At 39.5% G+C, this 23,299-nt stretch overlaps 1 protein-coding gene across 3 annotated transcripts; it reads left to right on the plus strand.

Moving 5' to 3' along the window:
• The first annotated feature begins 1,008 nt into the window (after positions 1 to 1,008).
• Positions 1,009 to 23,299, plus strand: DHRS9 (dehydrogenase/reductase 9). 3 transcript variants are annotated; one of them, XM_045480105.1, is made up of 5 exons: positions 1,009 to 1,155; positions 14,298 to 14,668; positions 16,092 to 16,350; positions 19,690 to 19,853; positions 22,567 to 23,299. In XM_045480105.1, exons 2-5 carry the CDS (start codon positions 14,356 to 14,358, stop codon positions 22,788 to 22,790), a joined length of 960 nt encoding a protein of 319 aa, XP_045336061.1. In that variant the 5' UTR covers positions 1,009 to 1,155; positions 14,298 to 14,355; the 3' UTR covers positions 22,791 to 23,299. The 3 variants fall into 3 exon arrangements, with proteins under 3 accessions (XP_045336061.1, XP_045336063.1, XP_045336062.1); XM_045480107.1 differs by lacking the exon at positions 1,009 to 1,155 and adding an exon at positions 2,996 to 3,151; XM_045480106.1 differs by lacking the exon at positions 1,009 to 1,155 and adding an exon at positions 2,997 to 3,156.

Here is a 23,299-nt window from a genome sequence, read left to right on the forward strand (position 1 = left end):
AGGTTTACAACCCATTCTACTACACAGCGGGTTACATTCAGGAAAGGTCTCACAATGCTCATAGCAAACAGCAAGCAAAACAGACTTCTCAGCAATTGTATTTCTTATCGAAGATCCATAATAAGCAGAAAAGAGAACCTAGCTTTAAACTAAGGTAGGGCTGTCATTTGGATTGTTCCTTTCATGAAGACAGTTATCTCTAACTGCTAAGAGTTAACCTCTAACTTCTCTCCATTTCATGGATCCCAGTGAGTTCTTTCCTACTGTGTTACATATTGCACAATGTAATGTATCTACCATCTGCTCTTAATTTCATTTGAGTCATTAGCCATCTCAACTAAGATTCTGGGCGGGGGAGTTGTCTTGAATTAGAAGAAACTAAGAAACTTGGCAAGATGATCATTCCTAAGTCATGGTCTTTTTCATGGTTTTTTTTAATGGTCTACATGTGACAGTCACACCAAAAGGAGGACCCACTTCCTTCCTCTGTAAGAGTCACATTTTTCTTATTAAGCCTTCATTCATCTCTCTCGCTCTTTCCAGGGCAATGCTCCCTAATATAATACTCCTCACCTCATCTTTCAAACCAAGACCTCTTGTTTGAGTAAGCTAAACGGTTGTGTGTTCTGCAAATAAGATCTTTCTTCAAAGAATCTACTAAATGTTCTCACAATTCAGTCCTTCACTATTAGTATTTGTAAGGATTTTACAGTGGAGGGAAACAAAAGATTAGCCCAGCTTCATCTTACAATGGGGAGAGTCAGGAAATGCCTAATGAGCAACAAAGCTCCTAGTTTTGACCAAGCCTAGCAACGCATTTATGGGCAGCATTTGCAATTAAGCAGCTCAAATGTCAAACACATTGTTGGTGCAAAAAGGGGAATCTTTATACTGGAAATAAGAGCGCTGTCTGTTGACAAAAGGAGGAAGTAAAAATTACAAAGTACACTTTTAAAAATACAAAGACGTAATACCAACTCACACTTATTCAGAAAGGCACGGTCCACTGGGAGTGACTTGAGAGAGTGGATTATACTATACCAGGAAGGGGAAGGCCAACATACACTCAGCATAAACAGCCTTGCCCCCACCCCCTTACCAGAGTGACACCAACCATATTCAGGAGCTGGACCCACCACAGCCTACAGTGCTGGGGTAAGTGGTTTTCTTCATCTGACTCATTTAGGATTATGTCTGGCTTGGACCCCAGCACAGTGCAGTTAGTTGTAGAAAACCCGATATATGTCACCAGAGACTGTCTTGAATCTGGACATTCTCCTTGCGTTTTGGTGTCTGGAAAGGTGGAGAAGGCACCCTTTGACAGAAATTGGGGGAAATATGGGAGACATAGAGATTTAGAAGAAAAAGGAGAGTCGTATATTTAGTGTTTTGACACTGGCAGTACCTATAAAAGTACAGCCCAATTATCAACATTGAATACATTTAAATGAAATCCACAGTGCAATCTTTTGCTTTATAAAGGAACTAGGGAGAAAATAGAATTGCAATTTGCTCTGTATTTTTTACATCACCTTCGACAACCAGAAGTCTAACTAACTTAGAGAGAGTGCTGAACAAAGTAACATCTCATAGTTTGCCTTGTTAAGGAATAGAATGAAAGGAAATTTAGCTTTTAAGATGTGAATTTGAATGTAGATGTAGTTACAGTCCAGATATGGTTACTGCTGACAAATAGTTCCATTGCTTAAACCCCTATATGGGACCATTTGACAAGGGGGAAAACATACTAATGTCATAGCCTTTTCTTTCTCCTTTTCCCTTCAATCCTACATGACCACCCAGGTGCTTATAGCTCTCTCCATCTCAATGACAATAACTTGCTCACAGAAAGGATCTGATATTAATCATTTATACTTTTCTTCATGTAGATCTAAGTCAATGTATTATTTCTCTAAGGGGTTTTCTATGTAAGCCTTACTTTGACTTGCAGAATGTTAAAGGGGAAGAAGTATATTTGGCATATTTGTGGCGCCCTACATCTTTACCTGTATAAATTTCAGTCTTGGCTTCTTATTCTTTTGGAGACAAACGATCCCCATTTAATTTATAGTGTGATAGCAGTGTTCAAGCTCTACCTAGACAGATATGTTCATTCATTCACTCATCCCAGCTAAACCAAAATAAACTGCATTTTCAAAGAGGGAAGACAGAAGTCTGGGCAGTCTGAGACATAAAGCAATAAACTGATATGTAGGGAAACTGAAAGTAAACAATCAGCGGAGTTTGTACCTGGCTGTGTGCCTAAGAGGGGAGGTGGTAGCCTAGGGGATGGGGTGGGTGCATAATAGCGTTGTCTCTTCCTCCTCTTCCTCTGGAGCCTCAATATTTTCCATTGCAGTCCCTGGATACGGCAGGTCAATTGTGATAAATTCTGAAATAGAACAACTCTGGGAAGGGAAGGGGCATCCTTTCCTGTTCTCAGTGATTTAGTCCCAAAAATCATTTAGGTAAGATCTCCTCGACATACCTTAAGACTCATAAATAAGTACAGAACCTCATTTCACTAAGTTATTTTGATCTCCTTGCTCATCGGTGTTAAAAAAAAAAAATGATAAAAAGAATCATCAGATTGGTGTCCCTTACCTACTCTCTTAGGAAGGAAGGAGTACTAAGTTAGCAAAGGCAGGTTAACAGGAAGGAAAAAAAAAACCTAGAGATTATGAACAGTAATCATAATTCAAAATTAAATTATTAAAACAATGCACCAGACAGTTTACAAAATGTTTCCACGTTACATTATTTCAACCGCTGAATTTGGTCAAGAGATTGCACCCAGAGTTAAAGGAATGTTATTAATCATTTTTAAGTCTCTTCTGAAAGTTGCTAAATTTAATTTACTGAAGCTACTACCAATTCCTTTGGAAACACATGACCCCCAGCTTCTTGGCTTCCTTCATCCACTGAAGAGAGAGTTAGTCATCAGTGTCATATAAGAGTGACTCAGAATAAGGTGGGAACCGGAGGACTTCTCACACATATATGAACTCAGAACTTGACGGAAGCCCAGGCATCAACACCTCCAGGGGATCAGTGTGGTCAGGTGGCTCAACCCTTCCTTGCCCAGCACAGTAGGCAGACGGCACTTAGCCCAGCCGGTCCACAACAGCTTCTGCGCCCCAGTTCATTCTCAGTAAGGTAACAACCGATGACTGAATTCTGTCCTTTATCTCTTGGTTTCTCATGTCAGTCTTCAAACTGCCTTTGATTTTCCTCACTCTTACAAAATTAATCGAGTTATTTTTCATGCTATAATAACAATAACAATGTTAGAAGGTTGTGATGGACACTGAGTCCATCTTACCATAAAAGTGATCCCAATGTCACCCAGATCCTTTCCCTAAGCTCTCCCAGGTCTCTGTTTGAATGTTCTTTGGCACTCTAGAGTTACAATCCAATTTATATCTAGTTATTCTTTCTGTGCCTATTTGACACCATCTGTAAAACTTATAATTAGCTGGAAACTGAATGGGGGAGGGGCTCCAAAAAAGAGTAGGAATCTTAGCTGAGTTTCTTACTAGAGCAGCAGATTTGCTACCTATAGTTCTGTTCTGTTTATCAACCGGCCTTGCCTTGCCGATATTATCAGATGTCACCTGAGGCGAATGCACATATGCACACTAAAGTGGGTGAGAAAAACACCTTCTAGGGCAGAAGGAAGCAGGGAACTCCTCACAGTGCATATTTGATTCCTGGAAACTAAGATGAGAGCAGTAAACTTGCTTCAGATATTTACTCTCCATTTCATGATCCTGTGCCTGGCATTTTACCTGGAAGACATTGGGCTTTTCCCCCAGTCTGAGTCTGTATTCACTTTGACTCCCAACATGCAACAGGTAAGGGAGAAAGTCAATTTAGTGGCTTCACTGCCACTTAATCTTGGCAACCTTTGTTAAAGGCTTTATGAATAAAATGGTGGCGCGGCACACTCTCTCAATGGGTTAATTTTTAGCAGCTGAGGAAAAAGTTTAAATAAAACATGCATTTAGATTAAAAATCAACTTAAGTTTGTACAAATAGCTCTGAAATGTCCCCCTACCCTACTAGCCCAAGGTAAGGACAGTGCTTTATTTATCCTTTAAAAAAAATTTTTTTTAATGTCTATTTATTTTTGAGAGAGAGACGGAGAGACAGAGAGCAAGCAGGGGAGGGTCAGAGAGAGAGGGAGACACAGAATCTGAAGCAGGCTCCAGGCTCTGAGCCGTCAGCACAGAGCTGGACGTGGGGCTCGAATCCACAAACTGTGAGATCATGACCTGGGCCAAAGTTGGATGCTTCACCGACTGAACCACCCAGGCGCCCCATGCTTTATTTATCTTAGTATCCTTTAGCGTATGTTAGATGCTCTAAGAATATCCTTGGCTAGGTGCTTCATGAAATGAAATTTAAATGTTGTATCATCTTCATGTTTTTGAGACTTGAAAAGTGTGCCCAATTTTAGAACAAATCCCAATGTTTAAATACAAGGAAAAAAATCATTATCTCATACATTTCAGATGAGGAAAGGGGGAATTTGTCTTAAAACCCTTATAACAATGTCACTTTCTTAAGGTACAGACTTTCAAAACTCACACCTTTACTTCCGCTCAAAGATGACTGTGTAGGAAAAGAAACACACTGCAGTTTTGAACACATTTTCTGTATACATACCTAACATTCTCTCCATATTCTAAGCTTTTTTTGAAGCCTTGTGATGATAAACTAAATCATATACAATATACAATCTCTTAAGTAAAGCAGCCATGGCTTTACCAATAATTCTTACCCTGCCAGTACTGTCAGGAAACATATTGGCAAAGCCATCAACTAGGGGCACCGGGGATAATTAATTAATTCATAATTGTAGGTGTTATGATAAATGATAATGAAAAAGTTTTGAGAAAAGGCAGAAGCAACTCAGAGATACTTTTATCCTTAGAACTAAAAACGCCAAATGTACACGCGTCAGGCCTTCCCTACATTAAGAGTGGCTGCCAGACCTCTGTCTGAATGAATGAGTCTGCAAAGGAAGCACGCCCTCCTCCGTGTCTCACTGGTCCCACCACACAAAGTACACCCAGGGTACTTCCCTCCTGGAGGAAGCAGGACTCAAGGGAATTGTCACTGTCAAAGGAGCTTCTTCATTCCATTGAATGCGAGAACTTAATGTTTCCATGATGACAAATACCCCCTCAGTTATATCATCATGATCATTTTCGTCATCATCATCATCAGTTATTATTTTAATCAGACACTCAAAGAAGCATTTGTTACTTAATGTAAGCATACTTCACATAGGATCCCTTCGCTTCACTTAAAATTTTCTCCTTAGATTTCTGGGTGCCCAACTTGAACATTTTTTTTTCACAGAAACGTAATTTATTAGTCATATGATTTAGTTTGTGTCATTAGATCTAAACACTTATTTTTCTTAAAAGCACAGCCGAAATCTGTGAAAGGTCACTTGGGTTACAAAAACAAACAAATAGAATTTCTTACTTCAATGAAAAGAACAAACTAAAAAGGAATTTGGTATACTTAGCTAGGTTAATGATATTTAAATATACTAAGGACATATATGTCCAGAATGCCATCGATACTACGAAAGCTGTGCAAGAGAACTTCAAAAAGAAAATATTAGAAAGCTACTTCTAAGTGCTCTCTATTTGATGTTTTTTAATGAACAACTTAGTTGTTGATTCAACTTAGGCCATGATTGCAACAAATTGCAAGTAAATTCAAACCCTACAAATTCCTATCAATCAGTGCGATTGACTAGTTTCAATATTGCTTTCTAAAACAAAGCCCTCCATGGAGTTATGTAGAAATGAAATGAAATCTGGTTGGAGGACGTATTTTAAAAGAATTATATATTTCTTATGAAACGCATTGCTCAGAATGACATTGAGACATTGTTCTCAGTTCTTTTGTTTATTTTTAATTGTGTCATTTAATTTTAAAGGGCAGAGGAAGATGAGTAAGAGAAGTGAAATCAAAGCATCTTATTTTGGACTTTTTATTAGGGAAATAAACCCAGTTATAGAAAGTTAAAAAAAAAAAAAAAAAAAAAGCAGAAGTGAGCAAGGACAGCAATCGAGTTGCAATATTTTCCCAAAGCAGCAAAGCATTTTGCATGGCAAATGAAAGACGCAATTAGTTCTCCTTTCTTGGTTCCTTTTGAATCTTTGTGGTCAAGAATTTTGATAAAGTATTTCCATTCCTCCTACTAACCGATAAGGTGCTAATTTGTTTGCAGTTATTCCTTCTCCTTCCACACAGTCTAGGGGTTCAGAGACCAGAATTTTAGCTCTTGCCACTCTCTGGCTGATAACTTCATGTACGATACCTACTGTACCTAGCTCACAGAAATATTTTGACAATTAAATGAGATAAATATTACTTGAACACTCTTCAAAAGTTCTTAAAGTTTCCTAAATTGGAAGTGTGAACATTATATTGCTATTATTAGCCTTTCGCCTGATGGTTCAGAGGGCTCAAAGACTTAACCCAACTATCACCAGAACCCTGGGCTTAGAGTTGAAACTTTTTCCTTCTTTTCTTTTCTTCCATCTTTCCTTCTACAGCACTAATTTACCTAATACCCAGTATCACACAAGTACTGGTGGTTGTAGAGAATTGTACACATAGCCCAGACTCCCAGAGTTCAGTGGGAATCCAGGTGGCAGTGCAGCAAAGGATTAAAGCATGAAGAGCCAAATCAAAGTGGCCAGGGTCCCCAAACAGCACTATGATTGTATCTTGAGCCAATTAACCTGCATTTCTGAACTTGTTTCTTTCTCTATAAAATGGAGATAATGTTACTGTAAGGTTTAAGTAAGATAGGGGTGCCTGGGTGGCTCAGTTGGTTGAATGGCTGACTTCAGCTCAGGTCAGGATCTCACGGTCCATGAGTTCGAGCCCCACATCTCTGCACCGCCCCTGCTCATGCTCTGTCTCTCTCTCTCTCTCTGTCTCTCTGTATCTCTCTCTCAAAAATAATTAAATAAATAAATAAGATAAATATTCATAGATTCTACCAGAGGGCCTGGAATACAGCAGCACTCAATAAACCATAGCAGTTATTACCGTTCCTACCTGACCTGGTGAACTGGGAATCCAAGGACCATGGTTTTTCTAGTACCATATTCTGAATTCTGCAGAATCAATTGGCATCCCACCAGAAGGGCTTCCACAGAGGAACCTGTAGTGGCCCAAACTCAAAAGTCTTAGCCAGAATTGAGGCCTCACAAATGTTGGGAGTGCTAACTTGGTAATTTCTAACTTTGGCTTTTTCACTGCCTCCAACCTCATGATGACAAAAAGGCACTTTTTCTAAATCATAGAAACTAATATTAATATTAGCAAGATGTGAGTTATATTTTATAAGTAATAAAACTTTTCTGGTAAGGCCATTAAAAATAAATAAACTCTCATCAATGTGGCACCACCAAAGAACTAATGACTGAGCTTCCAGAAAAATAGTTCTGATGTTGTGAAGTTCTGGACCCACAAGGCAAGGAACCTCTAGACCAGTGTTTCTCAAATGGAAGCAGTTTTGTCCCCCAGGGGACAACTGGCAAACATTTTTCGTTGTCACAACTGGGGTGGGGGTGCTACTAGCATGTAGAGGATCGAGGCCAGGGGTGCTGCTAAACATCCTGCAATGCACAGGACAGACTCCACAACAAATAATTATTTGACCCAAAATAGGAAAAGTACCACAGGCCTTCCCAAGTGAGCATAATTGATCCTGCCACAGTGATAAGCTTCTGCCTATGTAGCAGATATTTAGTCACTTTTTTTTACGAGGTACTCTCCAACGGAAAAGTTATTATTTCCATTTTGCAAATAGGAAAATGGAGGCTAAGAAAATATAAATAATGTGCCCAAAGACCTCTGATGATAGAGGAGCTGGGACTAGACCTCTACCTGTCTGATTTTGAGACCTGGGTTCCTAACCCCTGCCCTACTGCCGTGTGTGTGTGTGTGTGTGTGTGTGTGTGTGTGTGTGGCCTCAGTCCTTGCTTCCCACATTTATTTTTCCTAGCAAAGTGGCTAGTGTTTATTTGGGCTTAAGAAATATCTCCAGGACTGGTTGAGAGGATGCAGCTGTCCACACACTGCAGTGTGAGGGCTGCAGATCTGCTCTCCTTTACTCTGCTCTCACCTTTGATGAGTCCACAGGCTCATAGCCACTGCATCCTAAGAGGACTGTTACAGATGAGGTGCTCCTTGCCTTGAACCAAGCAATGTGTACCCCTGGTAAGCACTTTGTTGTGAGATGGAAGACAAAGCAGATAAACAAACAGCCAAGCCACTAAGGTCAGTGACCCAAGTCTCTGAATTTTAGGGACCAAGGAGCCATGTGAAGGTGACCAGGCTGGCGGTGTATTGTTGAGGCAGCCATAGTAATCACAGTTATTCATTTACTTCTTGGTGGTCAATGAACCAACCAGCCATCAATCAGCTTCTGTATACAGGTCATGTTCCCAATGACTCTGACCAAGGGCTGCTGCTCAGGAACATGACAACACATGGAATCTTGGCTAAAATACTATTAGAGGTCAGAGGTGTGTATGTATTGGTTTATGGTTGACTGGTCCGATGACCTAGAGGAATGTGAACCTTAAGAATTGAAGAAGAACCAGTATTTTTTAGACAATAATATTTGGGGTAAGGACAGGCTTTATAAAACTCTAGGTCAGAGTTGGTAGTCCCCTGGATTCCAGCTGCAGGCTGGGACACCAGCATCTGAAATGACCCTCAGCCTAGAGAGGTGCCTACTAAAGACAACACATTTTAAAATGTGAGCCCATCTTTGGGGTGTCTTAGTGGCTCAGTCCGTTAAGCGTCTGACTTCGGCTCAGGTCATGATCTCATGGTTCATGAGTTAGGGCCCCGCGTCGGACTCTGTGCCGAAGGCTCAGAGCCTGGAGACTACTTCAGACTCTGTGTCTCCCTCTCTCTCTGCCTCTCCCCAACTATGCTCTCTCTCTCTCTCAAAAATAAATATTCAAAAAATTTTTGAACAAAAATGTGAGCCCATCCTTAACAACTAAAAAGCTCTTCTCTGTGGCTTGTCACCAAGGAAAAATGTGTTTGGCTAGGGAACGAGGGAGTACGGGAGAAATGGAGAGGATGAGGAAGGAGGAAGGAATCTTACTGCTTTGGTTTGAGTTTTTGTTTTTCTCCACCAGTTGTGAAGGTGAACTTACCAAAGAGTAGAAGTCCAAGGTCACTAGATTCTGAAGTGCTGGAGTTCTTACTTATTTTGTTCATGAAACCCTTTGGGTCTAGTGAAGCCTTTTCTCAGGAAAAAAAAAAAAAAAAGTTTTATTTTCCCTTGCCAAATTTGTACTTTTTTATTTTGAAATAATTTCAAATTTGTGGAAAAGTTGAAAAAATAATACAACCCAGAATCCCCAAATATTAACATTTTACCACATTTGCATTTTCATTCTCTCTTTATAACCATATGTATGTGGGGGTTTTGTTGTTAATTGAAGTATAGTTGGTATACAATATTATATTAGCTTCAGGTGTACAATATAGTGACTAGACATTCATATACATTACAAAATGCATGCCACCTATCACCATACAAGTTATTACATTATTATAGACTATATTTCCTATATTCTGCTTTTTATTCTTGGGATTTATTTCTTTTATAACTGAAGTTTATACCTGTTAATCCCTTTCACCTATTTCACTCATCCCCCCACAACCACCCCCACCACCCCCCACCTCTGCCCTGGCAACCACCTGTTTGTGGTTGGGCAACCACATCTTCTTTAGCCATTCATCTATCAATGGAAACTCAGCTTGCTTCCTTTATATGTTTACTTATTTATATGAATATTCTTATTATTTTCTTAACAGAGTTAAAGACATGGTCTTAACTGAGATGAGACATGGTGCTACTTAATCTTTAAATACTTCAGTGTATATTTCCTAAAAAGCAGGAACTTTCTATATAATCTTAGTAAATTATAAAAATTGAAAAATTAATATTTATTGAGAATGCAATATTATTTGTCAAATCAACAAATCTCACTCAAATTTCACGAGTTGACCAAATAACATCCTTTCTGGCAAAAGAAAAAAATAGTTTTCTGGTCCAGTATCACATGTTGCATTGGGTTGTCATATCTCTTCAGTCTCCATTTATCGGGAGCAGTCTTCAATCTTTCTTTTCCTTCATGACTTTGACATTTTTTTTTTTAATTTTTTTTTTTCAACGTTTATTTATTTTTGGGACAGAGAGAGACAGAGCATGAACGGGGGAGGGGCAGAGAGAGAGAGGGAGACACAGAATCGGAAACAGGCTCCAGGCTCTGAGCCATCAGCCCAGAGCCCGACGCGGGGCTCGAACTCACGGACCGCGAGATCGTGACCTGGCTGAAGTCGGACGCTTAACCGACTGCGCCACCCAGGCGCCCCATGACTTTGACATTTTTAAAGAGTATATGTCATATATTGTCTATGGAAGATGTAGCTCCATGCAGGATTAGGATCCATTTATGTACAAAAGTGTTGCTGTGTCCTTTCCAGTGCACCATCCCAGGAGGCACCTAATGTTGGTTTGTCCCATGACTAGCAGTGTTAATTTTTATCACTTGGGTAAGATGGTATCTGTCAGATTTCTCTTCTGTGAAATTATTATTACTCTCTTTTTAACTAGTGCCTATCTTACGGGGAGATTTTTTGAGATTCTATAAGGGTTTCTTATCAGAATTTCACCTACTAGTTTTCGCATCCATTGATCAAACTTCTCTGATATAATTGTTATGATGTCAGTTGCTAAATGATGATTTTCTAATTCCATCATTCCTTTTACATTTATTAGTTAGTATATTGATTCTTCTACAAAATGAGGCCATCAATGTGCCCTCTTTAACTCAAAAAGCTGTTGAGAGAACCAAATGAGATCTATATGTAAAAGTATAGCGTAGAATGCTTCACAAATGTAAACCATTCTTTTACAATTACTCCCCTTATGCTTGCCCCCAGCAAAACTTGACAACATAGAAAGTTTCTACTCTCTGATCTAGTACAGATTAAACTCCATGAGCATTTGCCTTCTTCAAATAATTCCATGGGGTTTGGATTGCAGTTAAGGCTACAGAATCCATTCAGAAAACATATTCAACATTTAGTTATCCAATTATTCAATTTATTAAGGCCAGACTTGAACAAAACACTATACTAATTGAATTTTTAAATACAAAATTTCCTTAAAATATCTAAACATGAAATTTTGCAAAAGGTAGTTACACCAACACTTCACCTCAAAATTATACATTTTTAATGTATTTATATGTTTGAGAAGGGAAAATTCTACTACATGGACATTAATTTGCCACAAATCAATAACTCCTACGCAGGAAAGATTTGTGAAACTATGCCAAATTATTGAGCCACGATAGTCTACAAACTTGACTGCTTTAGAAATAGGCACAGCTGTATCCAAAGAATCAACTAGTTTGCTCAAACCTACCATATTTTAATGTTTACCTCTGACTTATTTTTATCAATTGATAGTTCTCTTGCCTTTTCTTTCTTTACTTATATATCTTTTTCTGGGAAAAAAGATGAAGGCAGAGCCCAGAATTTCCTTGAGAAGTGAAGAAGATATATTAGATTGCGTTATTTTTTATCTGAAATAATCTGTTCCTTATAAAGCAGCAGACAAAAATTGTGTGGCACATGAGTGTGTGTGTATAATTCTGTATATTATCTGTGTGTATATTTCTATTCCTTATTAGGGAGAGAAACATTTACGTATACAGGAAAATATATATACAAGAAGACTTACCAAAACACTAAGAGCCAAATGTGATAATCATTATTTCCTTCTTTAATTTTTTCCGTATTTGTCAAATTCTTTTTACCATGAGCATAAGTTACTTTTACAAGCAGGAAAAAAAAAAATGAACATTTTTTTTAAATGGTTCAAATGAAAAACCAGGAAATAATTGTAAAAAAAAAAAAGAAAGAAAGAAAGAAAGAAAGAAGGAAAGAAAGAAAGAAAGAAAGAAAGAAAGAAAAAGAAAGTCCAGGGGTACCTGGCAGCTCAGTTGGTTGAACATCCAACTATTGATTTTGGCTCAGGTCACGATCTCATGGTTTGGGCTCTATGTTGTCAGCACAGAGCCTGCATGGGATTCTCTCTCCATTTTCTCTCTGCCCCCTCCCCTGCTCACTCATTCTCATTCTCTCAATATCTCTCTCTCTCTCTCTCTCTCTCTCTCAAAATAAATACGTAAACATTAAAAAAAGAGAGAGCGAGAAAGGTCAAAGTTTATAAAATTGCTTGGCCTCGCAAGTACTTTGAACACAGTGTCCATAAACAGTCATGATTCCAGAAGCACCCGTAAGGTCTGAACTTCAACTCAAGTCTTATCTTCTATTTAGCACATAAGGCCCCTCTTGATTCTAAGGGTGGCTCTGGATCAAGGGCAGAGATATGTGTGAACATGGGGCAAAGAAAGGAAACTTTCTGAGTCAAAAGCGAAGGAAATAGGGTTTTTCCCAAGGTGATATTTTCTGCTGCCCCTCTTGCTTCCAAAGGCAGAGAAAGCCAATACAGGCCCAGGGCTGCTCTTACATGTGGTGGGACCTAACAATCTTCCTCCTTTGTGTTGCCTATGGCTGAGCTAGGAGGCCTGAGCCATCGTGATGCTCAGACCTAGGCAAACAGGTAAATACCCTCCAGTTCTTGTTCACTTTGTCCTATGGGATAGCTTGCCCTTCCCTGGCCACCGGTACCCACAGTAAAATTGACAGTATTGGCTGTCTTTGTAAATAACAAACATCATAATACATATTTTATATCTATATTATGGGGAATATGTATATATTGGGGAATTTTATATCTCCAAATAGTCTGAAATCCCTCCCTGTGATACTTTTGATAGTACACTTCCAAATTAATATCACCCTTGTTTTCAATCATACAATTGCTTGATTCATTCACAACTGTAATTTTGCAGCCAAACACTGCATAATAACCTTTTTTAATGTTTATTTATTTATTTATTTTGAAAGAGAGAGTACTTGCAAGCAGGGGAGGGGCAGAGAGAGAAAGAGAGAGAATCCCAAGCAGGCTCCTCACTGTCAGCACAGAGCCCAAACCATGAGATCATGACCTGAGCTGAAATCAAGAGTCGGATGTCTAACTGACTGAGCCACCCAGGTGCCCCAATAATTACTGTAACTTTTAAGACAGCATATGCATTTAAATGGTCAAGATTATAAAATTAATATAATATTCTTTTTTTAACATGTATTTTTAATCCAAAAAGAAGTGTGATGTTTCTAAATTGATGTAGTAAGTGTACATGACATAATTTTTTTAATTTAAAAAAAGTAAAAAAAGGTAATACATGCTGAGGCAAAGTGCAGGTGTAGTATTCTGAGTAAAGGGGAAAGGAAGCCCTCCACCTTTTTGATTTTAGGCCCTAGGCCATCTAGCCCTGTCAAACTAATTGTCCAAGCCATTCTGCACTGCTTATAGTCAAAGCTTCGTGGTTTTCAGGAAAGAATTTGCTCTCCTTTGTCCTATGTACGTGCAAACCTTTTTCCTCACAGAAAGCCAGAGAGAACAGAATCTGAGCCTTCTTGATTCTGTTTGGGACACTGTGCCTTCAGCCAGCATCCCTCAGTCTCTTCCCACTCATCTCACCCTCTCTCCATGAACTCCTTGGCGGCTGCACACTGCATACTCTCTGCATGGTGTTGTGATGGTTTTTAGAGTTGGGTTGAAGGATGACAATAAGCTACTGAAAATAAGAAACTGGAAACCAACTTAGGAACATTTTCATAATGGCAATACCAAAATACTCTCCTTTTGCTGACAGTCTAAGAATAATTAAGAATCTAATCAATCAATTGAAATTGAACATTTTCTAATAGATTGAATTTCATGAAGTTGCAAGAGATAAGATTTTATCATGACAGTCCATGTTTCAGATAGATGAATTCACAATGAGATTACTGTCACATCAAACCCAATGACCTGTGTCAGCTTTGCCATGGCATCTCTCAATCTCTCTCTCTCTCTCTCTGTCTCTCTCTCTCTCTCCTGTTTACTTTCTCTGACTGTAGCTTGGTTGGTTTTCACATTACTTAGAGCTATGGTTTAGCACTTAAATGGCCATGTTTCCAACTAAATAACAGTTATTGTTTTTAAAAAACTATCTACTCGAATGCATTAAAGTATCTGAAGTTCGTAAAAACTGGGTTATAATCCTTTGATGGTTCTAATTTGAATTTTCTTTCTAATTTTGAACATTCAGGTCACCATCTTCTTCTTTGTACAAGAAAGGAGAGTTCCTATCATATACTGGAAAGAACATGTTCTTTTGGGTATTAGCCCTCCTAATCTTTTGTGGTTTTGTATGGAATTACAAAAGACAACTAAAGATTGCAGACATCACTGATAAGTACATTTTCATTACTGGGTGTGACACGGGTTTTGGAAATTTGGCAGCCAGAACTTTTGATAAAAAAGGATTTCATGTAATTGCTGCTTGTCTGACTGAATCAAAATCAACAGCTTTAAAGGCAGAAACCTCAGAAAGGCTTCACACCGTGCTTCTAGATGTAACGGACCCAGAGAATGTCAAGAGGACTGCCCAGTGGGTGAAAAACCAAGTTGGGGAAAAAGGTGAGTGATACAGGGGTGGGAAAAATGGAGGGGGTGTTGTAAAGTAGCTACAGCTAAGTTAAATGTGTTTGGATCTTAAATGGCCTTTCAAGAAAATGTCTCCTAAAGACCAGTTATGGTACTGGAGAATATTGGGAAAATCTTAGGATAGAGCCTTCAGTAGTTCCAAGTTGCAAGCTCTCTGTTTGCATGAAAGACACAGCCCCCATTATTCTCAGTCATAAGTCTCTGTGGGCAAATTTAGAAGTGAATTGGAGGTATTGAGTTTTCCTGCTCTTCTCTCGTGAAGTTCTAGTTTAGCCACATATACAGCAAAGGCACTTGGAGCTAAAAGCTACAGGAGATCATGAGAGCAATCCCCAAATTGCCATCTGGATACCTGGGACCTACTTCTCACTCTAAAATCATTCCACAACTCACACATTTTCCATGGGAAAAGGTAGAAAATAGCCTGAGACTCTGATAAAGCTGTCTTAGATCATTGTGATAGAGTAGTAAGCCATCGGACCTCATTCTGCCAAGATGACAGCATTCCAAACTAGAGGACTTTTATTGGCTTGAATGAAGCTTGAAATATTCTCATTAATGAAGATATTAGGGTCCAAAATGGAAAAAAAGAAACCAAATGGATGTGATTTTTCTCTATCACATCTTCATTGTGTAGCTGAGACTCTGAACCTTAAAAGCAATGGTTTGATAATGTTCCCAGATCATTTTTTTAAAAAATGTTTTAATGTTTATTTATATTTGAGAGAGAGAAAGAACCAGCAGGGGAGGGGCAGAGAGAGACGGAGACAGAATCTGAAGCAGGCTCCAGGCTGGGAGCTGTCGGCACAGAGCCCAATGAGGAGCTCTAACTCACCAACCGTCAGATCATGACCTGAGCCGAAGTCAGACGCTTAACCTACTGAGCCACCCAGGTGCCCCTACAGACCATTTTCAATACTTGATTTCCAAACAAATTTAACAATATTAAATGTTTTCCATCATAAAATAAAACTTTCGATGACTAGATTTTTTACCAAAAATAGATGTGAAGTAGATTGATACTGCTCTTTGTCTGTAAAAAGCAGTTTATAAATAATCTCTCACTTTGCCATCTAGCAAGTGGGAAAAAGAGACCATTTTACTCTACATCTGAGATGAAAAAGTAAAAGGCTCATTCAGACAGTATCAGTATTTTACATTCAGAACCAGAAATAGAGTTACTGTGAAATTGTAACAGAGCTTCAACTATTCCAATTTAGCTTCCCATCTTCTCTGAGAGTAGTTACTTCCCAAAACTGTAATGTATTTCAAAGCAGGAACATGGCTAGAAGGAGGAAATGGCACAATTGTGTAAAGCAGGGGCTGTATTTCCATCAAGGATGCCCATATCAGTGCCATCTTCTTTCACAACTCCTTTCTTTCCTCTCTGTTCTAGGTCTCTGGGGTCTGATCAACAATGCTGGTGTTCTCGGAGTGCTGGCTCCCACTGACTGGCTAACAGTGGAAGACTACAGGGAACCTATTGAAGTGAACTTGTTTGGACTCATCGATGTGACACTAAATTTGCTTCCCTTGGTCAAAAAAGCTCAAGGAAGGGTTATCAATGTCTCCAGCGTTGGAGGTCGGCTTGCACTTGGTGGAGGGGGTTATACTCTCTCCAAATATGCATTAGAAGGCTTCAATGACAGCTTAAGGTAAAGTAAACATTGACATACTAAGAAATATTAGTTGGTAATGTTTATTGAGTGGTTATTATGCACTAGGCACTCTATTTAGTGCTTTAAATTATTCCCAATAATAGTTCCCAATAGATAATACCCCTGAAACAGATTAAGTAACTTGCCCAAGGTCACCCAGCTGGTAAGTGGTAGAACTGAGATTTGGACCTAAGTCTAGACAAGCCTCTTTTTACTTTTTGCGTTAATGCATGATGCTGATAGCGATGGTGAATTTGTATTCAACAAGTCAGTTTGTTAAATAGTTAAGGAATCATACAGGGAGGCTAAATCAAGGCAGACCTCTCCGTTAGTGTAACTATCAGTTGCAGACACAACAACACCATTCTGTTTAAACCATCAGTAGAGGAGCTCCTGGGTGGCTCAGTCAGTTAAGCGTCTGACTTCCCTCAGGTCATGATCTCACAGCTGTAGGTTAGCCCCACATTGGGCCCTGTGGTGACAGCTCAGAGCCTGGAGCCTGCTTCAGATTCTGTCTCCATCTCTCTCTGCCCCTCCCCCACTTGTGCTCTGTCTCTCTAAAAGATAAATAAACATTAAAATAAATAAATAAATAAACCCTCAGTAGAAAATTATCTGGTAAAGTAAATGTAATTATCACAAAATAATGACTCAGCTACATAGCTTTCTCTCTCTCTCTCTCTCTCTCTCTCTCTCTCTCTCTCTGCAAGCTCCTGACCCATATTCCCATACATTTCAGACACTACAGCTAAAGAGATGATAACCTCCCCAACCCCACCCTGAGTACAAGAAATACAGTTTTCCTCTGGTGCTTCCATTTCCAAATAAAACTCAGAGCAGGAATTTACTAATCAGAGGTGGAGATTTTGCTCCCCCAAGAAAGCACTGACCACATCATTTTCCTGTGTGCCTACCAGAGAACCCCAGAGCCTAAAACAAAGGACTTATTTAGCAAACAAAGTGCACCCAGGCATGGATTTCTCTGGGTTTATAACATTTGACATTCACAGGGCTTCCTGAATCTGTAGATTTATATCTTTGCCAAATTTGGTGAGGTTTCAGCTATTGTTTCTTCAAACATTTTTTCCTGTAATCCATTCTTTCTCTTATCTTTCTGAGACTATAACACAAATGTTAGACCTTTGGTTTTATCACACAGATCCCTAAGGTTCTGTCCACTTTCTCAATCATTTTTCTTTCTGCTGTTCAAATTGGATAATTTCTAATGATCTACCTTCAAATCCACTGACGTTCCTCCATCACCATTCTGCTATTGAATCCAACCAATAAATACTTTATTTTGGTTATTATATCTTTTAAGTATAAAATTTTCATTTGGTTCTTTGCCTTTTCCTTTTGGGGAGAAGTGCTGTAACTTTCCATTGACTTCAAGAGTATTTTCTTTTGTACTTGAAACATTTTTATAATAGCTGCTTTAAAGACTTTGATAATTCCAACATCTGTGTCCTTTTGGCATTAGCATTTGCCATTGTCTTTTCCCATGTGAGTTGAGATTTTCCAGTTCTTTTTATGCTGAACATTTGGAATGTTCCAGTTCTTTTGGAATGTTTCCAGTTCTTTTTATGCTGAATATTTGGAATTATATGAGACTATGGGTCTTATTGAAGTCCTATAGAGAAGGTTGATATTTTTGTTTTAGCAGACAATTGATGAGGTTGTATTCAGGTCACAACTGCTAACCATCATTCTGTACTTTTTCCTGTTTGCTACCAGAGATGTCCCATAGATGTACCACACAGTAGCCAGTCTAGGATACAGAAGATGGTTGTCCCGGAGTTTGCTTCTCTAAGTCAGATCCATACATGCTCAAGTGCAGTGCATAAACAATGTTACGGGGTCACTTTCCTCAGCTCCTCTCTGTGTTCTTTCCCGTTCCTTCTTGTTTCCTGGGACTTCCCTCCAACCAGATGTCACCCTATTCTGCCATCTACTTCCCATTTGTGTGCTGGGTATAGGGCCACATGATGGGTGGAAAGAGAAAGACAAAAAGCAACAGGGTTTCTTCCTATCCTCTTGGGGACCAATAACCACTTAAAAAAATTTTTTTTCAAGTGAAGTGTTTGTGTGATTGCAATACAGCTTTACATGCCTGAAATTACCCAATAAACAGTGGGTATTTTTCTAAATCATGGAACTGGTATTGGAAAAGGTACTGTGCATGCAGGCCACAGTCAAGTGGCAGCTCCAGAATTTCTATATGTAGGAGGGTTTAGGGACAGTGGTCCAACTGGGAGAAGCCTGGGTCTCTTTAAAGCTGTATTTGCCAAGCAAAAATACTGGTTTCATGCTGGTTTTACTTACCTGGTAAGCTTAGTTGGGTGACTTAAAGCCTTTTGTCCCCAGATTATATGGTATTTCATGAGTGGGTGGGGAGACAAATCTTCCCAAATACTTTCCAAAACCCAAAGGAGATCAGAAGATAGGTGTGTGAAGTATAATTAAGTTGGAAAATAACCCTTGAAATTTTAATGCAAGCAACATATTTTCAAAATCTTTCCAGATCAAGATAATTTGTATTTTTAGTTAAGTACACTGCAAACTAACCACTAGGCATGTTGCTAGAAAGCAGAACCTAAGATAAATCACATTTTAAGTTCATTGTTAGAGTTCTTTAAAAATCTTAGGATAAAGACTTGTATACAATGAGTAGTTACTTCCTTATATATACTTGGTGGAAATATAAATTAAATTTAGGAGGTAATTACTCATATAATGGTTTGCAATACTTTGTTTTGCTTTAAAAGGCCCAGGGTACGGGAGGGGGGTTCCATGATTCCCCTAAAACCTTATTGCCCGGTAAATGAGCAGACCTTTGGTTTTCTGAGGCCACACAATGAAAGAGCTCACTGAGCAGCAGAGGGAACAGATTAGCCACATCAAAGATTGTCACACTGTGTCCCTCAGCCTAGCCTCACTTGTTCCACAATCTCTTCACATTCCTAGAATGGAGGTAAACTTATCCACCCAGGCCAATCATCAGTCCATTTCTCCAGAAGGTGCTTTGCTTACTGAGAAGAAACATGTCCTTAACCTGAATGCTTGTCAATTTAATGAGAGAATCTGGCTTCACATGGAGTACTAAACTGGGGATGGGCCTACCCAGATGCCTTTCCCATTCTGCCACTAAACCGCCCTCCCTTCGCCACCCTGAACTTCAGCTTCCTCACCTGCAAGCTGCAAGCATAGAACAAGCTACTCCTTTCCAATCCAATTCTGTGATTCCATGAAAAAAATTCATAAGAAAATAGTCATCCAAATAGCAAACATTCTCCAAACCAAGCTGGATTAAACATCATCAGTGTATTCTTTTCACAGACGGGACATGAAAGCTTTTGGTGTACACGTTTCATGTATTGAACCAGGATTATTCAAAACAGGATTATCAGATCCAGTAAAAGCCACCGAAAAAAAACTTGCCATTTGGAAACATCTGTCTCCAGATATAAAACAACAATACGGAGAAGGTTACATTGAAAAAAGTAAGTGTCTGGTAGACCAGGGTTCCTCTGGGGTTCATTATCATAGACAACACGAAGGAGACTCAAAATTAAATGAAAAAAAATAAGGTGTTCATAATAATATACCAATAGGGAATCCTAGATATGGATCAGAGATTCATATTAATTCCAGTGCCATCTCTCACTTCAAGGGTTTACAAACATTTACTGGGCAGTTACCAAGTGCCAAGTTCTATACTAAACACCTTACAAATTTTATAATTTACTCCTCAAAAGAACCACAGGAGTAGTCAGCAGAGGCTTAGAAAGGTGCATGTCCTACCTAAGGCTATACAGCTCCTCCTGATCGTGTCCAGGCTGGAGCCCCTCATCTTCAACTCTACATAAACCTCCTCTTTTTGGTAAACAACCACTCACTAAACGTTGTTCATGGATTCATGGAGGTTACAAAATATAAAGACTCAGACTCTGACCCTTACCTAGTATACAGTCAAGTTGACAAGAAAAAGTAACCACGTGAAACTATAAAACAGTGACTCTACAATGTCTAAGAAAATTGATGCTATACTTCTTAGACAGAGCCCAACAGCCCAGAGTGGGTGCTAGATGGTGCAGTCTCTACTTACCCAAGAAATTCAGAACTGGATGAATGCATTGCTAGTTAAGTGGCCTTTATGAGACAGGTCAGGTTAGAGTAAGGCCTAAAGGACAGGAAGGAATTATTTGGGTGGAAGCTTTCCAGAGCAAGAATGCATGGGTTGGGGGGGTGGGGGTGGGGGTGGAGAGAGCAGGAGAAGTAACATAAATCAGATTGAGTCAGGGATGGAGAAATAATAATAGACTAGATTATGATGACTAACATATACTGAACATTTGCTATGTACTTGTCACCATTCTAAGTGCTTTACATGGACTCTTTCATTTAAAATGCCCAAATAAACCCTATGAAGTAGCTATTACCTTAATTTTATAGAAACAGAGGCATAGAGAAGTAACTTGCCCAATGTTGCACAATTAGTAAGTAGAAGAGCTAGATCTGAACCCAGACAGCCTGACTTCACCATTTATCCTTGGGCCCTGCACTATAATGTAAACAAGGCTTTAAGGAGCTGGTGGAACTTCCTGTAACAGGGCTCTGCCTCCACCTCAAACTTCCTGGTCTTATTACAAGCTTAGTCGACATTCCTCAAACACTTACTGAGCTCCTGCTTTGAGCCGAACAGGGCCCCACCTAACTTTGTGTCACTCTACCCTTAAAACTCTGATCCTGCCTCTTCGTTGATGGATTTGGTAAGTCAGCCAACTGTGACAAGGTTCAAGGCTGGAAGTTTTGGAGGTGGAGCCAAGAGCTGAGTCAGATCCACCTGGGGAAGCTTTTAGAATGACAGACTTCCTCTACCACCCAACCCCACCCAACACACACACACACTTGTGCACACACACAGATGCATACATACATATCAACGAGAACGTCTGATTTGACAAACCTCCCAGTGCCATCATGTCACTATATGCTGAGAACCTCTGCCATTAAAAACTCAGCTTCTCACTCATTACCAACTCTGAAGATTCTAAGTAGTTCAGAAAAAAAATCCCTCATTTAAAAGAGCTTTTTCTATTTGATATTGACATTGATATTTCTAAATGCCTATGAATATATCATGAACTACCATCTGAAAATTATTTTTTACTTGGCCCCTGGCTCAGGTATCCTCTCTTTTACTGGTTGTTCTTATTAGAATTTTCCAAATCAGGACTTGGACATCAGCCAGACTCACAGTTCCAAAGCAGACCACAAATTTAAGCTCACCTTTCTTCATTTCCAAGGCAATAGTTGTAAGAGTTTAAAATAGACACTAAGACTTAATTAGGTAATCTCAGTTAGGTTTTTTGAATAACTTGCAGCCACTAAGGCCTAAAGTAGAAGGGAAGACTTAAAAATCATAGACTTTTCTCTTAAGAAGACACAACTCAGGTATGTTTTAAGAGCACAGGAGGAATGCTTTGAGCCATTACCAATCTCTGATAAAATACCTGCCTCTTTAAAGCTATCATAATTCATTAGGCAGACATTTCATCTGTCTGATAACCAGCCTGTGTTTAGCATTCTGAGTCAAGACTTTTGGGGATGATTCCCTCTTTATTCACTGAATTATAGAAGTACGTGGTATGTGAGTATACGTATGCACACACATGCACACCCACATATCCTATATAGTATTCCCTTAAAACAAATTTGGACTTGAACCCACAACTTCCTGGGCTCAGGGGCCTCATAGACTATAAAGCATCTGTCCTTCATTGTTTTAAAGTAGTGCTTCTCAAAGTTTGTTCCCTGGACCAGCACCATCAGCATCACCTGGAAACTTGATAGAAATGGAAATTATTGAGTCCCACTTCACACCTACCTATTGGGTCCCACTTTAACACTGTAGTATTAAAGGCTATATATGAATCTCACAGGTGGTGAGTCAGAACCAACCCAGCAATTGGGTTTTAACAAGCCCTCTAGGAGATTCTGCTGCCCACTCAAGTTTGAGAGCCAGGGGTCTAATGAAAGCATGGTTGTATCCTTTCCTGAAGAACAGATAGAAACCCACCACAAAGGGCCTCAATTATAACAGCAAATTCAAAATAAATACCCACATACGCATCCTCCCCTTTACACCCTAGCCTCCCACACCGCTTCTCCCCTTCTTCCAAAGAGTAAGGGTGTTTTTGTCTCTTTTTACAGGTCTAGACAAACTGAAAGACACTAATTCTTTTGTGAACATGGACCTCTCCCTGGTGGTGGAGTGCATGGACCACGCTCTCACGAGTCTCTTCCCCAAGACCCATTATGCTGCTGGAAGAGATGCCAAGACCTTCTGGATACCTCTGTCTCACATGCCAGCAGTTTTGCAAGACTTTTTATTGTTGAAACAGAAAGTAGAGCTGGCTAATCCCAAGGCAGTGTGAGTCAGCTGACAACAAATGCCTGCCCCCAGGCTATGAGATTGGCTGCTTTCAAGGACACATCTCCTTTTTGGTCTCATTCTTTACCTGATCCAACCTGGACTCATTTAGATCATGCCTCTTTTGATAAATGAGGGAATCCAACCACCACTCGGGATGTCCCAGGGTCCCTTTTCAAGCCTTCTTTGGAAAGAAGGGCAGTGATGATGGGTCATATAGAAAGGCCAGGATGGCACCTGCCCAATATTTAGGTTTTGCCTGCTTAACAGGATGTAAAGGAAATTGAAAGACTTTCCCATTCAAAATGATATCTATCACCTGTTCCATGCCTCTAGCCACTACCCCTTGAACTCCAGACTGTTAAGTATTTGCCCCTTACCAAAATGTTGAGATAAGTAGAATACTGGGGCATGTGGGTAGCTCAGTTGGTTAAGTGTCCAACTCTTAATTTCAGCTCAGGTCATGATTTCACAGTTCATGAGTTCAAGCCCCACATCAGGCTCAGCGCTGAC

This window comes from Leopardus geoffroyi, chromosome C1 (assembly GCF_018350155.1).
Source record: "Leopardus geoffroyi isolate Oge1 chromosome C1, O.geoffroyi_Oge1_pat1.0, whole genome shotgun sequence".
NCBI lineage: Eukaryota > Metazoa > Chordata > Mammalia > Carnivora > Felidae > Leopardus > Leopardus geoffroyi.